Raw genomic sequence first — 18,325 nt, 5'->3', positions numbered from 1 at the left:
CTGGGTTTTGAGTATGGTAGAAGTATACTTTGGGTATACTTCTAGTATAAACCTAACTATATGGAGTATATTCCTTTTTTGTGGTACACACAGTTGTGCTTTTAAGATTTGATAGGGAGACAGATTTTAGCTAAGAGTATCTTTGAAAGAGCAGGTCTGGAAATTCAAAAAACAGCACAGTGTTCTTTCTGTTTAGCTTTTGTACATCTATGCACCCTGTCGAGCATAACATACATTGGATTTCTCCTAATCCCAGTAAAATAGATGTTTGGAAAGAAGGGGGATGGAATATCAGCTACTGTGAAAATAGCCAAAAATAACACAGGAGAAATAAAGATTGTAAATGAAGGAAAATGGAACAAAGAAAACGAAATTAAGGAATGAAGGAAATTAAAAGGGGAAGTTTGCCTTCTAAAAAATATAAAACAAACATAAAGGAATTTAAAGAAGAAATAAGGGTCTGCTGTAGCCATTTGTGGTCCCAGACCTGTGGATATATGAAAAAACTAAACAGAAAATTTATCATGTTGATAATTATTGTCATGCTTTAGCATTGTCTTCTCACCCTACACCCCAAATCCCATGATAATTTTTAGCATTTAGAATTTTATCATTTTACCTGCACTTTTCTCTTAGATATGGTTTTAATCATATTTTGCAGAGAAAAAGATTGAAATATGATCCATTAAAATGTTAAGAGCACAAGGCTATCTAAAGGAAACACATTTATTTTCTGCATTGAAAGTCATGATTTCTGATTGCCTTAGAACTGCTGAAATTGGATACTTGTCGCTGCTTATCTTTTTAAACTGTAAAATATACACAGGTATTGAGCACTTAGAGAAAGTAATAAGCCTGTTGTGAAGGTGCAATAGCAGAGTTGATAAAAACCTCATGTGAAATTATACCTTGTTCAGTTTCTTTGTGCCATGGTTCTCCACCTAGGAAATATAATTAATATTGGCACCCCAATTACTATGGAACTAGTTATGGTAAATATTAGACAATGAAATAAATGTCATCTGTAATAAAAATAAAATTCATATCTTTAATGTGAATGTTGGGAATGTGTAAATAAACATAAATGTTTGGCTTTAGTTTAAAAAACAATTAATAGGAGCTATTTTATTGATCTCTAATTCAAAATAGTTTGCAGGAAACAATCTTCGTAGGATAATTCTCCTGAGTCTCCAGAATAAACCAGGCAGTTTTCCTGGCATAGGAAAACTTTTTCATACAGGCATTTTGCTGGAGAAATGAAGTGACTACAAGTGAGATTTATAATGGAATATATATATATATATATATATATAATCTTGATTATATTCTCTGAAGATTATAATCTTTTGACAAAGTTGGCAGGAAGTGGAGGATTACTTAATAAAATTCTGCTGAATTCATGCTTTAAAATAGGGATAAAATGGAAAAAAACCCACCCTGTAGATCAGTTCTTGATTATAAAACGAAAATCAGTTTTTCCTTAGAAAAAGAAAAGAAAAAAAGGCAGGGAATGAGATTCTGTTTCACTTACTTTATTTAGAAATGTACATGTAAAAAAAGGTCCCCACAAAATGAAGTCTGAAATGTATATATAGGTGCAACAATATAATTGCTTTTATTGCTGTTTGCAGCTTACTTTTTTCACTTGGACGTCTATGTTTGTGATTTTAAGAAGTTCTTTACTAAGTAACTAAACCATGGAGGTGCTGCAAACGCTTTGTGTAGAATGCAGTGAATTCTAGATTTAAGGTTTCTTACAACCTGGGTCTTAGGGCTCAGTTACAGACATGCCTTGAGTTCTGGATGTTGGAATTGTGAAGAGTTTCGGTAGTGTTGTAAAAGCACGTGCCAGTTGTAAAAATTGAGTACAAACTCAGGTTTTGACTTCAAACACCCTTGATTGAAATGTGTTTCAAATACAGCAAAAATCCAAGTTTTCACCTGAGTTTAATTTGCTCTTGTGTGATGGAGGGAAAGATGATCCTGCTTCTCAAATGTGAAAGGCAAAATTCCCATTTTCTTCAAGTGCCCGGATTGGGTCCAGTAAGTTAACTTAAATCGCCATAACAATTTGAGATAAATGTATTATTAGATTGTCACAGATCAGCAGACGGGCCAGAAGATTCAGATTGTTACAGCACTTGATCAGAGCTCAGCAGGCAAGCAGTTCATCTTAACAAATCATGATGGCTCTACCCCAAGCAAGGTGATCCTTGCCAGACAAGATTCCACTCCAGGAAAAGTTATCCTAGCAACTCCAGATGCTGCAGGTGTCAACCAACTGTTTTTTGCATCCCCTGACATATCTGCACAACACATCCAGGTAGATAATCCACTTTATTTCATATTTTTCATTCAAATGGGATAAGAAAAGATGTTTTATTTCCAGATAAGTCTGTCTGGGTTCTCCTTTTTGATTTTTTTTTTAAAAGTATAATTTTCCTTGCACTACGACTCATTGTGGAAACTTAAAAATTATGAAAAATCTTTTTTTAGTAAATTTCTTGCTTTTAAAATTTATACGTTGGCTCATAACATTAGGAAGAATACAGTTATTTTTATTGTCGTTTCCAGATTCTGCCATGCCAACAGTCCTTTATTTCTGCTCATTAACTCTCCATCTGTTTTCATGTATTGTTAAAAAACATTCACTTTTCTCCATTGTCCTTCTCATTTACCATTTCCTTTTGCTCATTTTCCTTTTTGTACACTGTTGCAACTGCCATTCAGCTGTGAGAATTGTAGTCCACAGCAGTGCTCAGACTGTTTAGTAGGGAAATACCTCACTCCTTGGGGGTGAGTAACTAGCCAGGGTTGTAACCCCTAAACTGGTCCCCACTGCACCTTACTCACATGCACATTATATGTGCCACTTCCTTAGTTGCCATCCTCCAACTTGCAAGCTTTCTGTCCCGCATCCTCAGCCTGGCAGGGATGGGATGGCACTGATGTGAAGAATGTCAAAAAGATGCAAGAAGAGTTAGGAGATGTGACCTCTTTCAGTATGAAGTAGGAAGTTACTGCACTCCAGCTAAAGGACAGTTACTGCATATAATTCACCCACAGACATTTATGCTGCTGTTACATACAGTGGGAGGCCAGACAATGTTCAGATAGCTGCAGTCCATTTAGTCCCATGTGAAACACTTAAACATTATGAACATAAACAGCTGCTTAAGGAAAAATATTAAAAGATGGCCAGGTAAATAATGTTTTTTCTGAGCATATCCTTTTACTTCCATTAGCTGATGATACAGAGCAACCTGCTGATTTGGAGACTGCAGTAAGACCATCATATTTGATAGCTGCTATTAAAGTTAAACAACCTTTTTTGTTATTTATATAGACCATGTAAGCTTTAGTCTGTATAATATCCTATAGTATTGTATGGTGTGCAAAAAATACATTAGATGATGTGACCATCTGAGAGAAGTGTTTAATTAGGTGTCTCTTGCATTATAAGATACTATTAAGGATTTGTGTGGGGGTTTATAAATCACTACAAAATCCTCTTTCAAGTAATCTCTTTTCAGCTGCAGACCATTAAACTGTTTAGTTTGTGCTCTTCTGTGAACCAGTCCACTGATTCACTGTCCACACGTTGTGTAAGCTTGAAAGAATCTCTGTATTATATAGTACTTTTGTTTTTGAAACTCACAGTTCTTTGCAAATGGACATCCTAGGTCCTTGCTCCAAAGAATCTGATAATTGTGAATAGGGGACCAGTAGCAGAAGCCAATCCTATTGAGAGGCATTGAAGCATGCTTAGTGTTATCATACACGTTGTATTTTAGGTAAGCCTCAACAAAAATGTAAACCAGTGGGATGTGAGTAGGCCACATAAAAACTATTTTCAAAAACAGCTTAAGAGATGAAAAGTGTGTCACACTGGTTTAAAAGGCAAAATTCAGGAAAAGAGGATATCTGTACAAAAAATTGAAAGCTGTAGTTCTGATTGTATCATTTGGGCAAAATAAATCAGTTTAAGAGGCAGCAGAATATTCTGTCACTCCAGTTTAATTGTTCTGTTGTCCACTGATACGTATGGGTAGAGATTTCCTTTGTCCATTTAAAAGTTCATGAAATGCAGAATACCATTCATTTGTTGTTCACCTGCATCCCTTTGGGATCTTTCATATTTTCTCCCTCAAATGATCTTTCCATCTGCAGTTTCACCTGTTTTCTTCTTCTGTAGCCTTCACTTGAAATGCCCATTTGTTTGTTCTGCCAAAAACCTGTTATTGCATCTTTACATTGACTCATTTAGCAAGAGCCTTTTTCCCATCATCTATTTTAACTTCAGTGGCTCTTTTTCATATTAATAATCAATTTTTATTCTTCATGTTCTTTAGTTAATAAGGTATCTGAGTCTGAGGATTTTATCTCCTCATGGGCCAATTCTGTAGTCCTTCCTTATGTGGAATTTCCTGTTTCAGTGCAACTTTAATTTATGGAAGGATTTAGAGTTTATTTTTTTATAATATCATGAAAATACATAATGTTAATACTGAAAATTTGGAAGGATCAAAAGGTTAATATTCTCTTAACTCATTATCTTATTTTTCTTAAAAAGTTTGGTTTTTTTAAAAGAAAACTTGAAGAGATGAATCTCAGAGACAGTATTGTTAACATGGCTAACTAGAAAAAGATGCTTGTTAAACTTTCCTACATATATCATCTGTACTATGTTCCAATCTCTGAAAAGGAAATTTCTAAATTTTCTCTGTGGAAGAGAGACTACTTTCTGTTTCGGTTACTTCCCTTTTTATCAGAGGTCCTGTTCTGAATATGCAAAGCAAGAATTAGGAGTCTGGCTTCCCTTTAAGGCACAGTAGAAGTTAAAAACTCTTCAAGCTTCTAAGCTATATTCTCTTTTCAATGAGAAGGATATTTTTTTCTTTTCTATGTCAAGATGATGTTTGGTTGTTACTTGCAATTTGTGTGTTCCTTCTTTAAATGGAGTTTTTGCTGTGCTTTATTTATGTTGTGGTGGGATAGTTCTCAAAGATTAGGTGAAATGTTCTGGTGCCTGCCCTGTAGTAGTGGGATTCTAAAATTATGTGCTTAACAAAGCTTTACAGGTACCAGAGATAATTGAATGAAACAAGATACTTTAATAATGTCAAACTGTTACTGAAAGCCAAGCTATATACCAATTGGAAGTTAATGGTAGCATCCAGAGTACATTTTCTTTTGGTCCATATTAATGTGTATTATAAAAAAAAGGAGTTAATAAATCTCTACGTAGCTCTAGTAGCCTTCACAATGGTTTTTTTGTTCCATTGTTTAGTGCTTCCGTCTCTCTTGTACTATGAATGAGCCATTAGTATATAAATATAAAATTGAACAAAAGGTAAGAGTATGCAGATGCTAAATGTTTTTCAAAATGTCACTCCATTTTGGAGAAGTAGTATTTAGAGAAATGAAATCTTGAATTCTTCTCAGAAGCATTACAAGTAAAACTCTTGTTCTCTCCTGAAAGGGCTCACAGTGGCTTGGCAGGTAGTGACTTTGCGTCTCTGAAGACTATTAGACATAATCAAGAAAACATGATACCTTGTAGATTTAGTCCCCTATCTTAGACAAAAACCACAAGCATGAGATATATTTTACTATTTCTAGATGGCAAGAAAAAGAAAAATTAAATTCTTTCATGCTTTTTTTCAGATTTTAACAGACAATTCCTCCAATGAACAGGGCCTAAATAAAGTGTTTGATCTGTGTGTTGTATGTGGAGACAAAGCATCAGGTATTTTTTTTTCTTTCTTTCTTTCTTTATTTTTAAGGTGGTGCAATTTTATGAAAGCAGTTTAAAATTCTTCTGAAGCTGTGTAACAGTTTGCATGCATATACGTGTATAAATTTCTCTACATGCAATGCAGGATTTCACTAAATGGGACTCTAGTATCCATGGATAGGACTTATCATTGTTTTACATAAAATCACAGAACATCCTGAGTTGGAAGAGACCCACGAGGATCACTGAAATCCAACTCCTGGCCCTGCACAGGGCACCCAAGGAGTCACACCATGTGCCCGAGAGCATTGTCCAAGTGCTTCTTGAGCTCTGTCAGGGCTGGTGCTGTGACAACTTCCCTGGGGAGCCTGTGCCACTGTCCAACCACCCTCTGGATAGAGATCATTTTTCCTAATATCCTGTCTAAAATTTCCCTGACCAGCTTCATGCATTCTCTTTGGGTCCTGGCACCAGAGGTCAGTGCCTGCTCATCCATTTACCCTTGTGAGGAATCTGCAGACCACTATGAGGTCTTCTGTCTGCAGGGAGCAAACTTGCTAGAAAGTAAAATGTATGATTTTTTTTTTTTTTTTTTTTTTCAAAAAAATTGGCAAAGTTTAATAAAAAATGCAGTTGCTAGAACTCTAAATACTTGTCAGACCTCATCCATCTCAAGGAAATTTCTGCCAAACTTAAGGCAAAGATCTGATTGGTGTGTTCTAATTGTTAAAACCTCTCTGACTCTCCAGAGGAGGGCTGGAGTCTCCCTTGAGGGGCCTGAGGTCCAAGGAGGTTTTCCCTTGGAATATTGGGCAGTGGTAATGACTTTGGGGAGAGTGCCATGTTCCTCTGAGCAAAAGCTGCAGCTTTTGGGGAGCCTCCCATGTGATAAGCACTGTCATGAAAACGGATTTGCAGACAGTTCCAAACTGGAATCTAAGAAGCTACATCAAAAGAGTAGATGAAGAAGCAGCCCTGTTACTTTGCAGAATGAATATTCATAATCCAGCTGCCACTAAAATGTTTCAGACGTTATTCTTTTAATATGTATGATGCTTTTGAAATTTCACATTTTAGTAGTGGTAAAAAGGTTGTGTCAGAATTTCAGGAAACTTTGGGAAAGACGCTAAAAGTGTTTTCTCCTAAATTAGGTCATATTTGTGATTTATTTTGTAATGTGCCATAGGTGTTTCAAGGACTCATAAATTAAAATTGTTGTAGCTGCCAAGCATGCCTTCATCAATCCTTTTTAGTAATGTTTATATCTTGGGCAAAATCAAAATAATTTACTTCTAAAAATAATTTTAAAACTTGCTTTTTGTAATATATCTTAGAAATTTTTTTATTGTACAGAAAACTTGAAGAACTGGTCTTTAAAAAAAAGAAAAGTTGTAGCTATTCTAGATTATTCTTTCACTGATGTTTTATTGCAAGAACTACAGATATACCATTACCCTGTTAAGAAAATGAAAGGTGAAAGTAAAGCTTTGAAGTGATTGCCTCATGCTGTCAATTGCCATGTGTGCACTTTCCATGGTTCTGTTAGATTTAATGCATACATTTTCAGCAGCTGAACTTGTAATGAGCAATCACGGGGGGCTTGTCTGTAGGGAGAATTACTAGAGAAACCTATAAATTAAAATTTTTTTTTCTGTGTTCTTACTAACCTGTTTTCTTAGCCTTTTTTAACACTACTGTCAACAGATAAGGAAATAATTTAATAAGCAACTTGCCTGTTTGTCAAATCCTGTTTAAGTGCTTCGAATGAGAAAAATGGTTCACTTGCTTTTTTATGTTTGTTTTATAGTCCCAATATATTTTAAGATCTGCAACCCATGGGGAAAAACAAGTGGGTTTTTTTCTGGGTAAAATAGCTAATATTTTGTTTTTAATTATTGTAAAGTTTAAAAAAATAGTATTATACTGTAAAATTAATGTCACATTTTCTGTTACTTTGTAACTAGGGCGTCATTATGGAGCAGTAACCTGTGAGGGATGCAAAGGCTTCTTTAAAAGGAGTATACGGAAGAATTTAGTTTATTCCTGCCGAGGAACAAAAGACTGTGTCATTAACAAACACCACCGGAATCGCTGTCAGTACTGTAGGCTGCAGAGATGCATCGCCTTTGGGATGAAACAAGATTGTAAGTGTGAATAACAGTGAACTGCTTTACCTGGCAGCTATTTTCTGCTACAAAAGATATGCTTTGAATAGATACAAATTGTTATTTTAGTTACATATTTTTAAATCATTGTATCTTTTTCCTTTAAAGAATTGTACAAGTTTTGTGTATCAGAAATATTAAATGCTTTCAGGTGTTTGCTTTAAAAGCTTAATAAGCACCATCCCACGTGATGAAAGTGAATGAATTGTCACTCCTACATGGCAAATATCGAACATGTCTGCATTTTTTTTTTTAGTGCAGTTCAACATTTTTATGTGTAGATTAAGCTACTGAACCTTTTGAACTGTACCTTCCTTTCAGTTTTTCCATAGCTGAGATTACTGGCAATTTCTGTTCACTTTTGGCAAAGCTCTGCAGAGACAGTTAATCACAAGACAGGGATCCATAGTGATCTAAAGTTCAGTTCTTACTGATTTCTGCAAATTCCAAATTCCGTTTTTAGCTTTCCATACATTAGATGTAGTGGTATTGCAATATCACAGCAGTATCAGAATACTAATTACACAGAAAATCACACAAACCACAAATTCTTCAGACCTGATACTGTGGCGCTGTTGCAGTACATACAGCATTGGTCTTATTCTCTGCTCTCTGTCATCCTGCACTTGTTTTACTGACCCTCTTGAACCTCTGCGGACGTTTTCCTCCTTAAAAGCCCTGCTTTTGTCAGCAGAAATCAGTAACACAGAGGAAATTAATTCAGAAAGGGAGGAAAAGCTGGGGCAGTGAAAGTGGATCTTTACCCTCTAGTTCAGCTGGCAGTAAGTTAGAAAAGGCCCTTCCACAGAAGACTTTTTAAGCAGAACAAAATCATTGGACTTAGGGATCAGAAGGCAGGAAATAATCTCAGAGTCATGAGGGAATACTGAGTGGGGGAGCGGGTTGTGTGGTGATAAGAAGTCTCATTCCTCCATGAGGTGGGGAAAGGAAAGAAAACTTAGCATTGTCTTGTACTATAGCTCCCTCAGTGAGGGTTATTTGTCCCTTGAAGAAGCCTTGACCTTTTCTCAACAAGGTGAGACCCTGCTATAAAGTACAGCATTTACAAACGAAAATTAAATGCTTGCCTCCATCTCCCATCCTTTAATGCAGTATTTGTGGGTTGCAGGCTGACTTCAGTGGCATTGTCGATACTTAATATTGCAGCATTTGGGAGTTAAGATACTTATCAGTGTAAAAATTGGAATAGCATCACAGTCTACTGCTATCTTGAAAAGTTTTAATTTTTTTATATGAAGTTACATGTTTTTCACATTTCCACATTTTTCCCATAGGGGATAATGCTGTAAGTTTCATTTTAATGTTCAAAGCAAGGTGGTTTATCTGTAGGCTAAAGCCCAGATTCATTCCAACTTGTTTCACTGAGTCATTCAAAGTAAAAATCCACTTCTTCTCTGAAGTCAGTGACTCTGGGTCAGGGTGTTGCCCAGGTTGATTTTAAATGGTCTGAACTGAGCTTTGTCAATGTACCTTTCCTTTGTATTGTCTGAGGTCCTAACTTGAGAGGCTTCTTGAAGTGAATGAAATTACATGGGTTCAACACAGACCCACAATCCATAGAAAAATGCATCACGAGTCCTTTACAAAGGAAGTGAGAGTGTGAGATAGTGAAACTGAGAGAATGAGACGCTTTAAGCTCCCACTTTGATTCCAATCAAAAATGAGGGGATGTCTCCCTTAATTGCAACTTAAAAATGTTCTATATGTTTGATCTCAGATTTTGACAACTACAACACTTCACTTAGAACTCATCAAGTCGGTGTGCTGGTTTTTATCCAAATTGTTAGCTTGTTGGTTATGGGGATATATTTTATATATTTTTTAGTTATTTTCAGAATTATAATTAAAATCAAATATTAAATAGAGAAAAAGGTATTATTTCTTATTCTGTAATTCAGGATGTGATTTTATAGTTGGATATTATTCCTGTAGCTGTACAGTGTGAGAGGAAACCTATTGAAGTGTCAAGAGAAAAATCTTCAAACTGTGCAGCTTCTACAGAAAAGATCTACATTCGGAAAGATCTTCGTAGTCCATTAGCTGCAACCCCAACTTTTGTAACAGACAATGAAACAGCAAGGTATGTAAATTGTATTCAGAAGTGGCTGTCTCTGTCTTCTGAATAATTAAAATTGAGTTTTAAAATTAATCAAAATTAAAACTTACGCTGTTTTCTGTCAGATCAACGGGTTTGCTGGAATCGGGAATGTTTGTTAACATTCATCCGTCTGCAATAAAAAGTGAGCCTACTGTGCTGATGACTCCAGATAAGGTATGTGATGATATGACTTACATAATAAGTAGAGCTAATTGCTGTAATTGTATATGTAAGGAGAGAAGGGTATTCTATTTGGTTAAATTAATTTTTAAAATACTCCTTTACAACAGTCACTGGTGTTACAAATGCCTTCTCTTTACAGGAATCCTCTTGGCTTCACACAGTAAAAATGCTAAAAACATGCCAAAGTAAATGCCCTTCCTTCACATTTTTAGAGAGCCTTAAGGGCTGTATTATTTTAATTTTTGTCTTGGGATAATCCTGACACCTGGCTCGCGCTTTTGTACAAATAAAGTGAGATGTTCACAGAACTTCTTATGGCACCATCACAGTGCCATGTGTAAATATGGTTGGATTTTTTTCTCCTGAATCACTATTTTTTTTGGCAAAGCTAATAAGACCTATGTCATCAACAGTTTTATTTCTGAGCTGGTTTTCCTTTGTTTCCATTTTGTTGCACTTACTGATCCACTAAAGCCATGTGGTGGCTTCCTCACATATGCCCATTAGGAAGCATTTGTGTTTCTCTAGCTTATATCAAATTACCTCCTCCTATTTTCTTGCATTTTGCTTTGCTTGCTGTGTCTGGTGTTAGCAGCAGTCTGTAATAATGTACTTCTTTTTTTCTTGTTTTTGTTTTTGCTGTGACAGAGTGGGGCATGTCTTACTGCCTCTCTGAGTTGCTAGCCAGTGCTGAATCACTTTTTTCCTTTGCAGTTAAACAAAGACATAAACACCATAAAGGCTACAGCAGAATTCTTTTTCTGCTTTGTTTATAAAGGTGACTTTTCATGCATTCCTTCTTCTCAGACATTCTGCTACCCTACTGCTACTGACTCATTTACATGAGTAATGAAGGGAAGGGAGATGCTAAAAATACAATCTAGAGCACTCTTATATCCTGGTGATGGACTAGTGTGTAGAGATGTGAAATCTTTCTGCATTTGCTTTCCATCAGCAGTATTCCTTCTGAAAGAAGTAGATAGCTATTACTTTTACAAGTAAATTTCAAAATATTCCATATTTTAGATGCAGTGCAGTGTCTAATTGATGTATTGTGGTTATCCATATACTGAAAACAGTTTTCTTACAGGTATATCTTTGCATATGCTCTGTTCTTCATTTATGTGAAAGTTAGGCTCTTCTCTTGCAGGTTAACAGCTGCCAATTAACTGAGATTTAAAAGCTGTTCTTTTCCCTTAGGTAGAAGCATGTCAAGGAGATTTAAGTACGCTGGCAAATGTGGTGACTTCATTAGCAAATCTCAGTAAATGCAAAGACATTTCACAAAGCAGTACAGAGCTATCCGTGATCGAGAGTTTGAGTAATGGAGATGCATCATTATCTGAACTCAAGCAAGAAGAACAAGCTAGTAGCGATGTTACAAGGTAAGGCATGTTACACTTAAAAATACCATCCTTTTCAAGAGAAGGTCTCTGTCAATTTGGACCAGTCCATTAATTAAATCATCACAATGTAGGAAATGTATCTGCTTTAAAAGTAATAGTAATAGCAGCGTAAGCTCATGTAGAAAATAAATATTGTAAGATTCTTCCAAGTGAAATCAAAGGAAAGTTCCATTAGAGAAATAAATCATTTTAGTTGTTTGTACTTGAAATTAATTTCAGTATTAATGTTACAGCTAGTTTTCTTACCTTTTGGTTGGCCATACTAAGGTATGTTAGGTCTTGTATTATAGTCTGAGTACTTTGCATCATCCTGGAAAATTTATTCTTAAGAGATCTCATCTGTGTGGTAGTTAAGTGCCTGTGACTATTAATCATCTCGAAAGCTTGAAAAGCATTTTCCTTCTACACAGGAGAAGTAAAGAATTCTCACTATCAATATTAATACATTCACTGAGAATCTTACAGACTTGTGTCTTGCACTGGTTTTAACTGAGCCATTGTGGTGAGCATATGTGTAAGATGTATATACAGAACTATAGAGAACATCCACAGTTATTCCATCAATCACAATCATGTTCTTCCTTGGTTGTCATTTCATGCAAGCTTCTGACTGCTGTCCCAGCAATATTCTTTTACATACCATCTACGTTTTACATGCTGTTGTGAAAGTGTGTGGAGTAAATCCATTAAGGGGGGAAAAGGTGGGCATATAGTGGCTGAAATTGCTGATTTCCCCTGTGGTCTGTACTGAAAGCAGATTACATTTTTTTCTGCTCCTTTCTTTATATACTGCTTAGAAAGTCAGTCTGACTTCTTACAGATGCTGATTTGGGCCTTTGCTGTGTCCTCCTAGTTAAAGAATGTTAGAGTATGCCGTGTAAGTAGTATTGTTACATGTGCTGACAGACATCATTCAATACTATGGCTATTCAAAGAGATGTAGTAATCTTTCATTTGCTGGCACTTTTAGATACTAATTTTTGCCACCTTCAGGGTTTCTGTTCAGTTTTAAAAATCTGTTTATGAAAAGGCATCAGGTTCTCTCAGCCAGAGAGCTTGAAAAAGCTCTGACTTGATGTACTCTGTGTCAGGTAAATTACCTAATAGTTGTACAGTGGGGAGGTTCAAGTTAAACATTGTTGTGAAAGGGCAGTTGTTACTCCAACAGAAACTAAAATTTTTCTCTAAATTATTGATTTCTCTTTGGCAGTATGATCTAACAGATGCAGATGTTTATTAAGGAAGTAGAGTTTAAGGGACTTCAAAGACCACATTTCCTTCATCCACGTTTTTTTTTTATTTTATTCATTGCTTGCAGTAGTTACGATGTCACTTTTGCTGACATAGAGTACAACTTTGGCTGCAAGCACCCCACTGCTTTTGTATTGTAATTTTGCATGCCTTGTCCTCTAATGCTTCATAATGTTCTTTCTTTACAGTTTATCTGCAGTCCTGTATATCTGTTGATGAATGAGCCTGACAAAAAGAGAACCAAAATTGTTTGTAGCAAAGAATATCAATGCTATGTATTTTAATGTTGATTATGTCTTGTTTTCTCACTTTGTGGGCTAGATTTTCATAGCTCCCAGGCAGGCTTTGTTCTAGATTCTCTTTTCCATGGTGTACCTGACAGACATTGCTCGTGTTGGGGCTTTGTGTAGGAAAGGACTCACATTGCTGAGCCATGAAGAAGCAAAGCTGCTACTGACTTCTGCTGGCTTACTGCTGGCAGTTTATGAGATAGGAGAGAGAAGATTTCTTTGAAAGCAACATTGAAGAATGAGTTGGGAAAAAAGTGTCATGGGCAGACATGGTTAACAAGTGTACATGTCCACAGTATTTAAAAAGAACTCCTCAGCCTGTGCTAGAATAAATACAGGACAGTGACAGATGCATATGATATTTACCTTTTGGGGAAAGGAGGAGTCTTGTTCCTCTCCTTAATTTCTGTCCCTGCCACATGAAGAACCCTGCAGAGATCCTGTTGTTTCTTAAAAAGCAGCTGTCACTGAGCTGTGTTTGCCTGTTCTACCTTAGACTGCAGAGAGTGAATTGTGGAAGACCTGAAACTCAGATCTTCTAGCAGGAGTCCATAGTATAGTTTCTAGAGCTGAGCCATGAATACCTTCCCTTTGTGCCAACTTTGCACATACCAGAGACAGAAGATGGCCCAGGTATGTCTGTGTAGTCCACTCGTGTATGCCCCAGTCACTCTCACGTGTACACATCAAGGTACACAGGCTAGTGAGGACCAAAAAGTAGTTCATTTACCATCCCAAGCCTTGAGGTAGTGTCAGCAGCTCTTTCACTGTGAAATTTCATTTGGTTGTGCATAGTTATGTCAAACAGCTCAATCTTTTAGCTTGTTAGTGACTTCATACAGCTGTAGTATGGGGGTAGAGAAGGTGGCCGAGTTCTGTCCCAGATTTTGGCATTAAATCAGTGATTTTAGACTCTGTGGTAATAAACATGTCTATAAATTGAGAATGAGCTCTACATACAACTTGATAATCGGTTTTTGTAGGGTTTTCAGGCCTCAATGCGTAAGTTTTTCATGCAACATGTTGCTGTTCCCAGGATATGTCATCTGTCTGTAGGCAGTGATCAAGTCTGTATTTTTGATTGAAGGTGTGTCAGTTGTGTTTCTCAATTGTATTTATGAACAGAAAGACAACACGTGTTATCAAGCAGCAAAATATTGAGTAATATATCTGTGTTTGTCCTGACATCTGCCCTCTGGCATCTCTGCTTGTGAATGCTGAGAGTCCCTGCCACGCAGCAGAGGGTACTAAGGATTGTATTGAAAGCATGGGAGTGCTTTCTCTTACATATTTTGAAACAGTCTTTTCAAATTAAGTTGAAAAATCTAACTACAACTCATTATTTAACAAAAAAAATCTTACCCTATTTGTGCTTCGTAGCAGTAAAAGCCTGTAAAATTTATACATGCACTAAGTGATTGTAACAGCAGTCTGGTGATCATGTCCTCAAAACGCTCATGCCAGCGCTCTCAGTGAACATCACGAAAGAGATCTTGAAAAGCAAACTGTGATTCAGCAGCACAACCAGTATGTCAAAACTGTGAATTTGTTGGCAACTAGTGTAAACAGGGTGTGTTGCTAATTTTTGTTTCAGGGTTCGGTGGAATGTCAGGAAAAGCATGCTACTGATTTCTATTTTCCGAATCTCACTCTTTGAAAAAGACTTCTGCAAACAGGTTTCAGACTTGTGCAGGTTCCTCTTAAATTGAAACAGTCTCCAAAATGTAATTTTCTTTTTGTTTGTGATCTTACAGGGCATTTGATACTCTTGCAAAAGCATTAAATCCAGGAGAGAGCACAGCATGCCAGAACTCTGAAAGTATTGATGGCAATGCACAGCTGCTTGGTGGAGAAACAAGCATGAACATCGTTGAAATAGAGGGGCCACTACTCAGTGATGCTCACGTAGCATTCAGGGTACTGAATACTTTCTTACTGTTGACTGTTTATAACTATTTTGCCATAGTGATATACAATAACGATCTAAGTTTTATTTTTAATTTCCTTAGAGGTGTATTTGTTCGGGCATTGGCATTCATTTCCAATTAATGAACTGCTTTTGTTCATTGGTTAATTCTTTGTTTGGCAGAAAGTACTGCACTCTGAAGTGGTTTAGCTGCACTATAAACTATTTTATAGTTTCTTACCTTAAAAGTACTGGGTAATCCATACAAAAGGATTTGCATGGATGGAGTATTTGCATGAAGCAGAGTCAGCATTTCATTGCATGAAGCAGAGTCAGCATCCACATTCTCACTCGTTAACTGGTGGATCTGATGCAATCTGCAACTAGAGTTTGAGACTTTAAAGTGTATTTGTCAGTTTCTTGTTTGTGTAGATACCCTATTTTAGCATGGTAGCAATTGACTTAAATACAGTTTCTGTGTTAGTTAGCCATATATTTTCTGAATTTATTTCTCATTTTACAAGCTTGCAGAAATTCCTTCTGTCTATTTTTTTCATCATCCTATTTTTCATGGACAAATCAAAATGCTCGGTCACCTGTGTAACAGGCATTTGGTTCAACTTTACCTCTCTTATCAGCATCTGTTCTGATCATTCAAATGACCATCTCTAATGGAAATGTCAAGGTTTTTTTTTTTAAATTGCATTAGCCAGAACATTATATTAAAAAGTGTTAATTTCTGAAGACAGAATTACAAGTTCTAAGCTATTTTGGGTCAAATCTCTTTCTTCACATATGCAGGTAACATCGCTAATTTTACTAACATTGCAAATGGTCTTCTTCCTGATGTATGTTGGTTATATTTTTTGGACTTGGGAGCAGCTGTATATTGGCTATTTTACTCAAACAGCAAAGGATTTCTCATGTATTTATTTGTAAAATATTAAGTAAAAGTAAAAAAAAGATGTTTTGTGAAATAGAATTCTCACACACACACACCCTCCCTCCCTCCCTCCCTCCCTCCCTCCCTCCCTCCCTCCCTCCCTCCCTCCCTTTCACTCCAGGAGCTGTAACTCCTCTAATGTAAGCAACTCATTCTAGTTAAAATGATTCTTCTCTCTTATTTGAGAATGTCTCAGGAGTTGAATTGTGAGATTTTCCATCTCCAGTTGTCCCAGACAAGAATCTTTATCCGCAAATCAAACTTTTTGTCTTTTTTGTTGCTTTGTAGTTATATAACATACAGCGTGTAATCGTGTGGCTAATAATGCAAAAGGCAGTCATTCAGTTTTGTGTTGAGATTATACTTTTTTTATTTAAAGAACAGATTTTTCACTTAAAAGAAACTCAAAAGACTGATTTCTTCCTAAACATACCATGAATAAAGTAAAATAAGTGTGTTACACTTTCTTCTTTTTCCTTTTTTCTTCCTTTTTTTTTTTTTTTTTTTTTTTTTTTTTTTGCAGCTCACCATGCCTTCTCCTATGCCTGATTATCTTAACGTTCACTATATCTGTGAGTCTGCCTCCAGGTTGCTTTTCTTGTCCATGCACTGGGCACGTTCCATTCCATCTTTCCAGGTTTTGGGGTAAGTGTTCAGTTACTCTGTTCACTTATATTGTGGATATGTGCTTCTGAATTTTTGGTTTTTGCTGTCTTCTTCAGGGACTTCTAAAAATAAAAAACTGCTAAATAAAACTGTTATCAATCTTAATTGTAAGGTAAATTTTCTGAATCAAAACAACTCCCAATTTGAGTCCAAATTCAGTACTTTGGTTGGGTTTTGTAAGAAAAAGGAGGAGATTTAAACAATCAAATGTCCTCACATTGCTGCTTCTTAAATATATTTTGAGAAAATAGGAATTTCTATCAGCTTTTTAATAGCTACAGCTCTGTGCTACATCCTGATGCTTATCAGGCAATCACTAGAAAGAAGCTCCTATCTGAATCCCCAAAATTTTTGTCCTTACAAGGTGAATTACTAGTAATAATTTTGCCTTTAATATAACCTACATGAAGAAAATGGTTAGCTAGATTCAGCAAACACTCAGAATGAAGTTGTCTAATTTCAGAAGATTTGCCAACAATAAACAGCTCCTGTAACCAAAAGGTAATTCTGACTGTTCTTTTTACAGTTTGTGTAACATCCTGCTTCTCCATCAGAATTCGGTGTATCACTTAAAATTCTTAAGTTCAGTTTTGTAGTCCATTGCTGATCATCACGAAAAACATGTCCAAACTGCATGGGAAAAACTGATTTATGTTATATTCAGAAGTAATTTTATGAAGATACATTAAACAAATAAAGATGTATCAGCTCTGACGCAAATGGTGAATAAATCATGTTAGTTTGTTCTCATCTGCAGTGTTTCTGTTTAATTCAATATCAAAATAGCCTGTGACTGTGGCAGCAAAGAGAATTCCTTTTCAAAATGAGGGATTGTCCCCTTTTCCAGGAAAGCTGTCAAAAGCAGGATGATCTGTGATTACCATTTGTGTTTACTCAGGTGCTTCAGCCAAATGATTCTACAGTTTTTAAGGAAAGATCCTGTATTGTGTGTAATGAAGCCTGTGTTTTGGGGAAGGAGAAAGGAGTATCATATAAAGTTAAAGAATAGTCAGGCTAAAAAAATAGGTAAATACGATGTTTTATTTTGGTAATTTGGCAGAATTACAAAATGCATAGCAAATAAACATAGTACATTATGTCGTTCTAAGTTTTAAAAAGGTTTTTGTTACAGAGAGGCACTGCAAATTAGTACAAATCGATATTCTAACAACAAATGGGAACTGCTTTTTAAAAATAAAATGTAGTACAGAGACCTCTCTCTCCAAAAAGATTTAACAAGAAAAATCTGCACATGCTCTTTTTATCTGTTATTTCACAATATATTTTTCTGCTTAAAAATATGGAGAAGTAAGCTGCCATAATAGTGTTAATATTCACCTGTAATAGCATTTATAGACACAGTCAAGATCATGGGCAACAGTATATAAATAACATAAATTCACAGTTTTCCTTTGAAGCACTTAAGATGCAAACTATTTTCAAGTGGAGATTTATTTAAAATTAATGTAGCCCTTATAGTTGGAACACATTATATCCTATAATTTTGACTTTCAGAAGGGTGACTCATTTCACTTTTAAACTGAAGAGAAATTCATGGAGCATGATGCGTAATGGTTTTGTAAGGAAGATGGATAATTGTACCTAGATTGTTTCCTCCACAGGAAGGAACATTCTTCTTTAGTCACAGCAGGATAGTTG

At 35.9% G+C, this 18,325-nt stretch overlaps 1 protein-coding gene across 6 annotated transcripts in view; it reads left to right on the top strand.

Annotated features, from left to right (window-relative positions):
- Window positions 1-18,325, top strand: part of NR2C1 (nuclear receptor subfamily 2 group C member 1) — a 59,435-nt gene that overhangs the window by 21,492 nt on the left and 19,618 nt on the right. For 5 of the 6 annotated variants that reach the window (XR_010720809.1, XM_066183390.1, XM_066183392.1 and 2 more), the window contains 7 exons: window positions 5,668-5,749; window positions 7,702-7,881; window positions 9,856-10,003; window positions 10,105-10,195; window positions 11,405-11,589; window positions 14,906-15,068; window positions 16,524-16,645. Coding sequence is in view for 5 of the 6 variants with exons in the window: in XM_066183390.1 (XP_066039487.1) it covers window positions 5,668-5,749; window positions 7,702-7,881; window positions 9,856-10,003; window positions 10,105-10,195; window positions 11,405-11,589; window positions 14,906-15,068; window positions 16,524-16,645 (971 nt within the window). In the remaining variant the exon portion in view is untranslated. Of the gene's footprint in view, window positions 1-2,092; window positions 2,324-5,667; window positions 5,750-7,701; window positions 7,882-9,855; window positions 10,004-10,104; window positions 10,196-11,404; window positions 11,590-14,905; window positions 15,069-16,523; window positions 16,646-18,325 lie in introns of all 6 variants that reach the window. The other variant, XM_066183393.1, reaches the window with a different exon arrangement.

The sequence above is a fragment of the Chamaea fasciata genome, unplaced genomic scaffold, assembly GCF_029207755.1.
Source record: "Chamaea fasciata isolate MVZ Bird 193981 ecotype frontalis unplaced genomic scaffold, bChaFas1.0.hap1 SCAF_5, whole genome shotgun sequence".
Lineage (NCBI taxonomy): Eukaryota > Metazoa > Chordata > Aves > Passeriformes > Sylviidae > Chamaea > Chamaea fasciata.
Note: the sequence above shows the minus strand (reverse complement) of the source record. Positions and strands in the feature narration are given on the sequence as shown.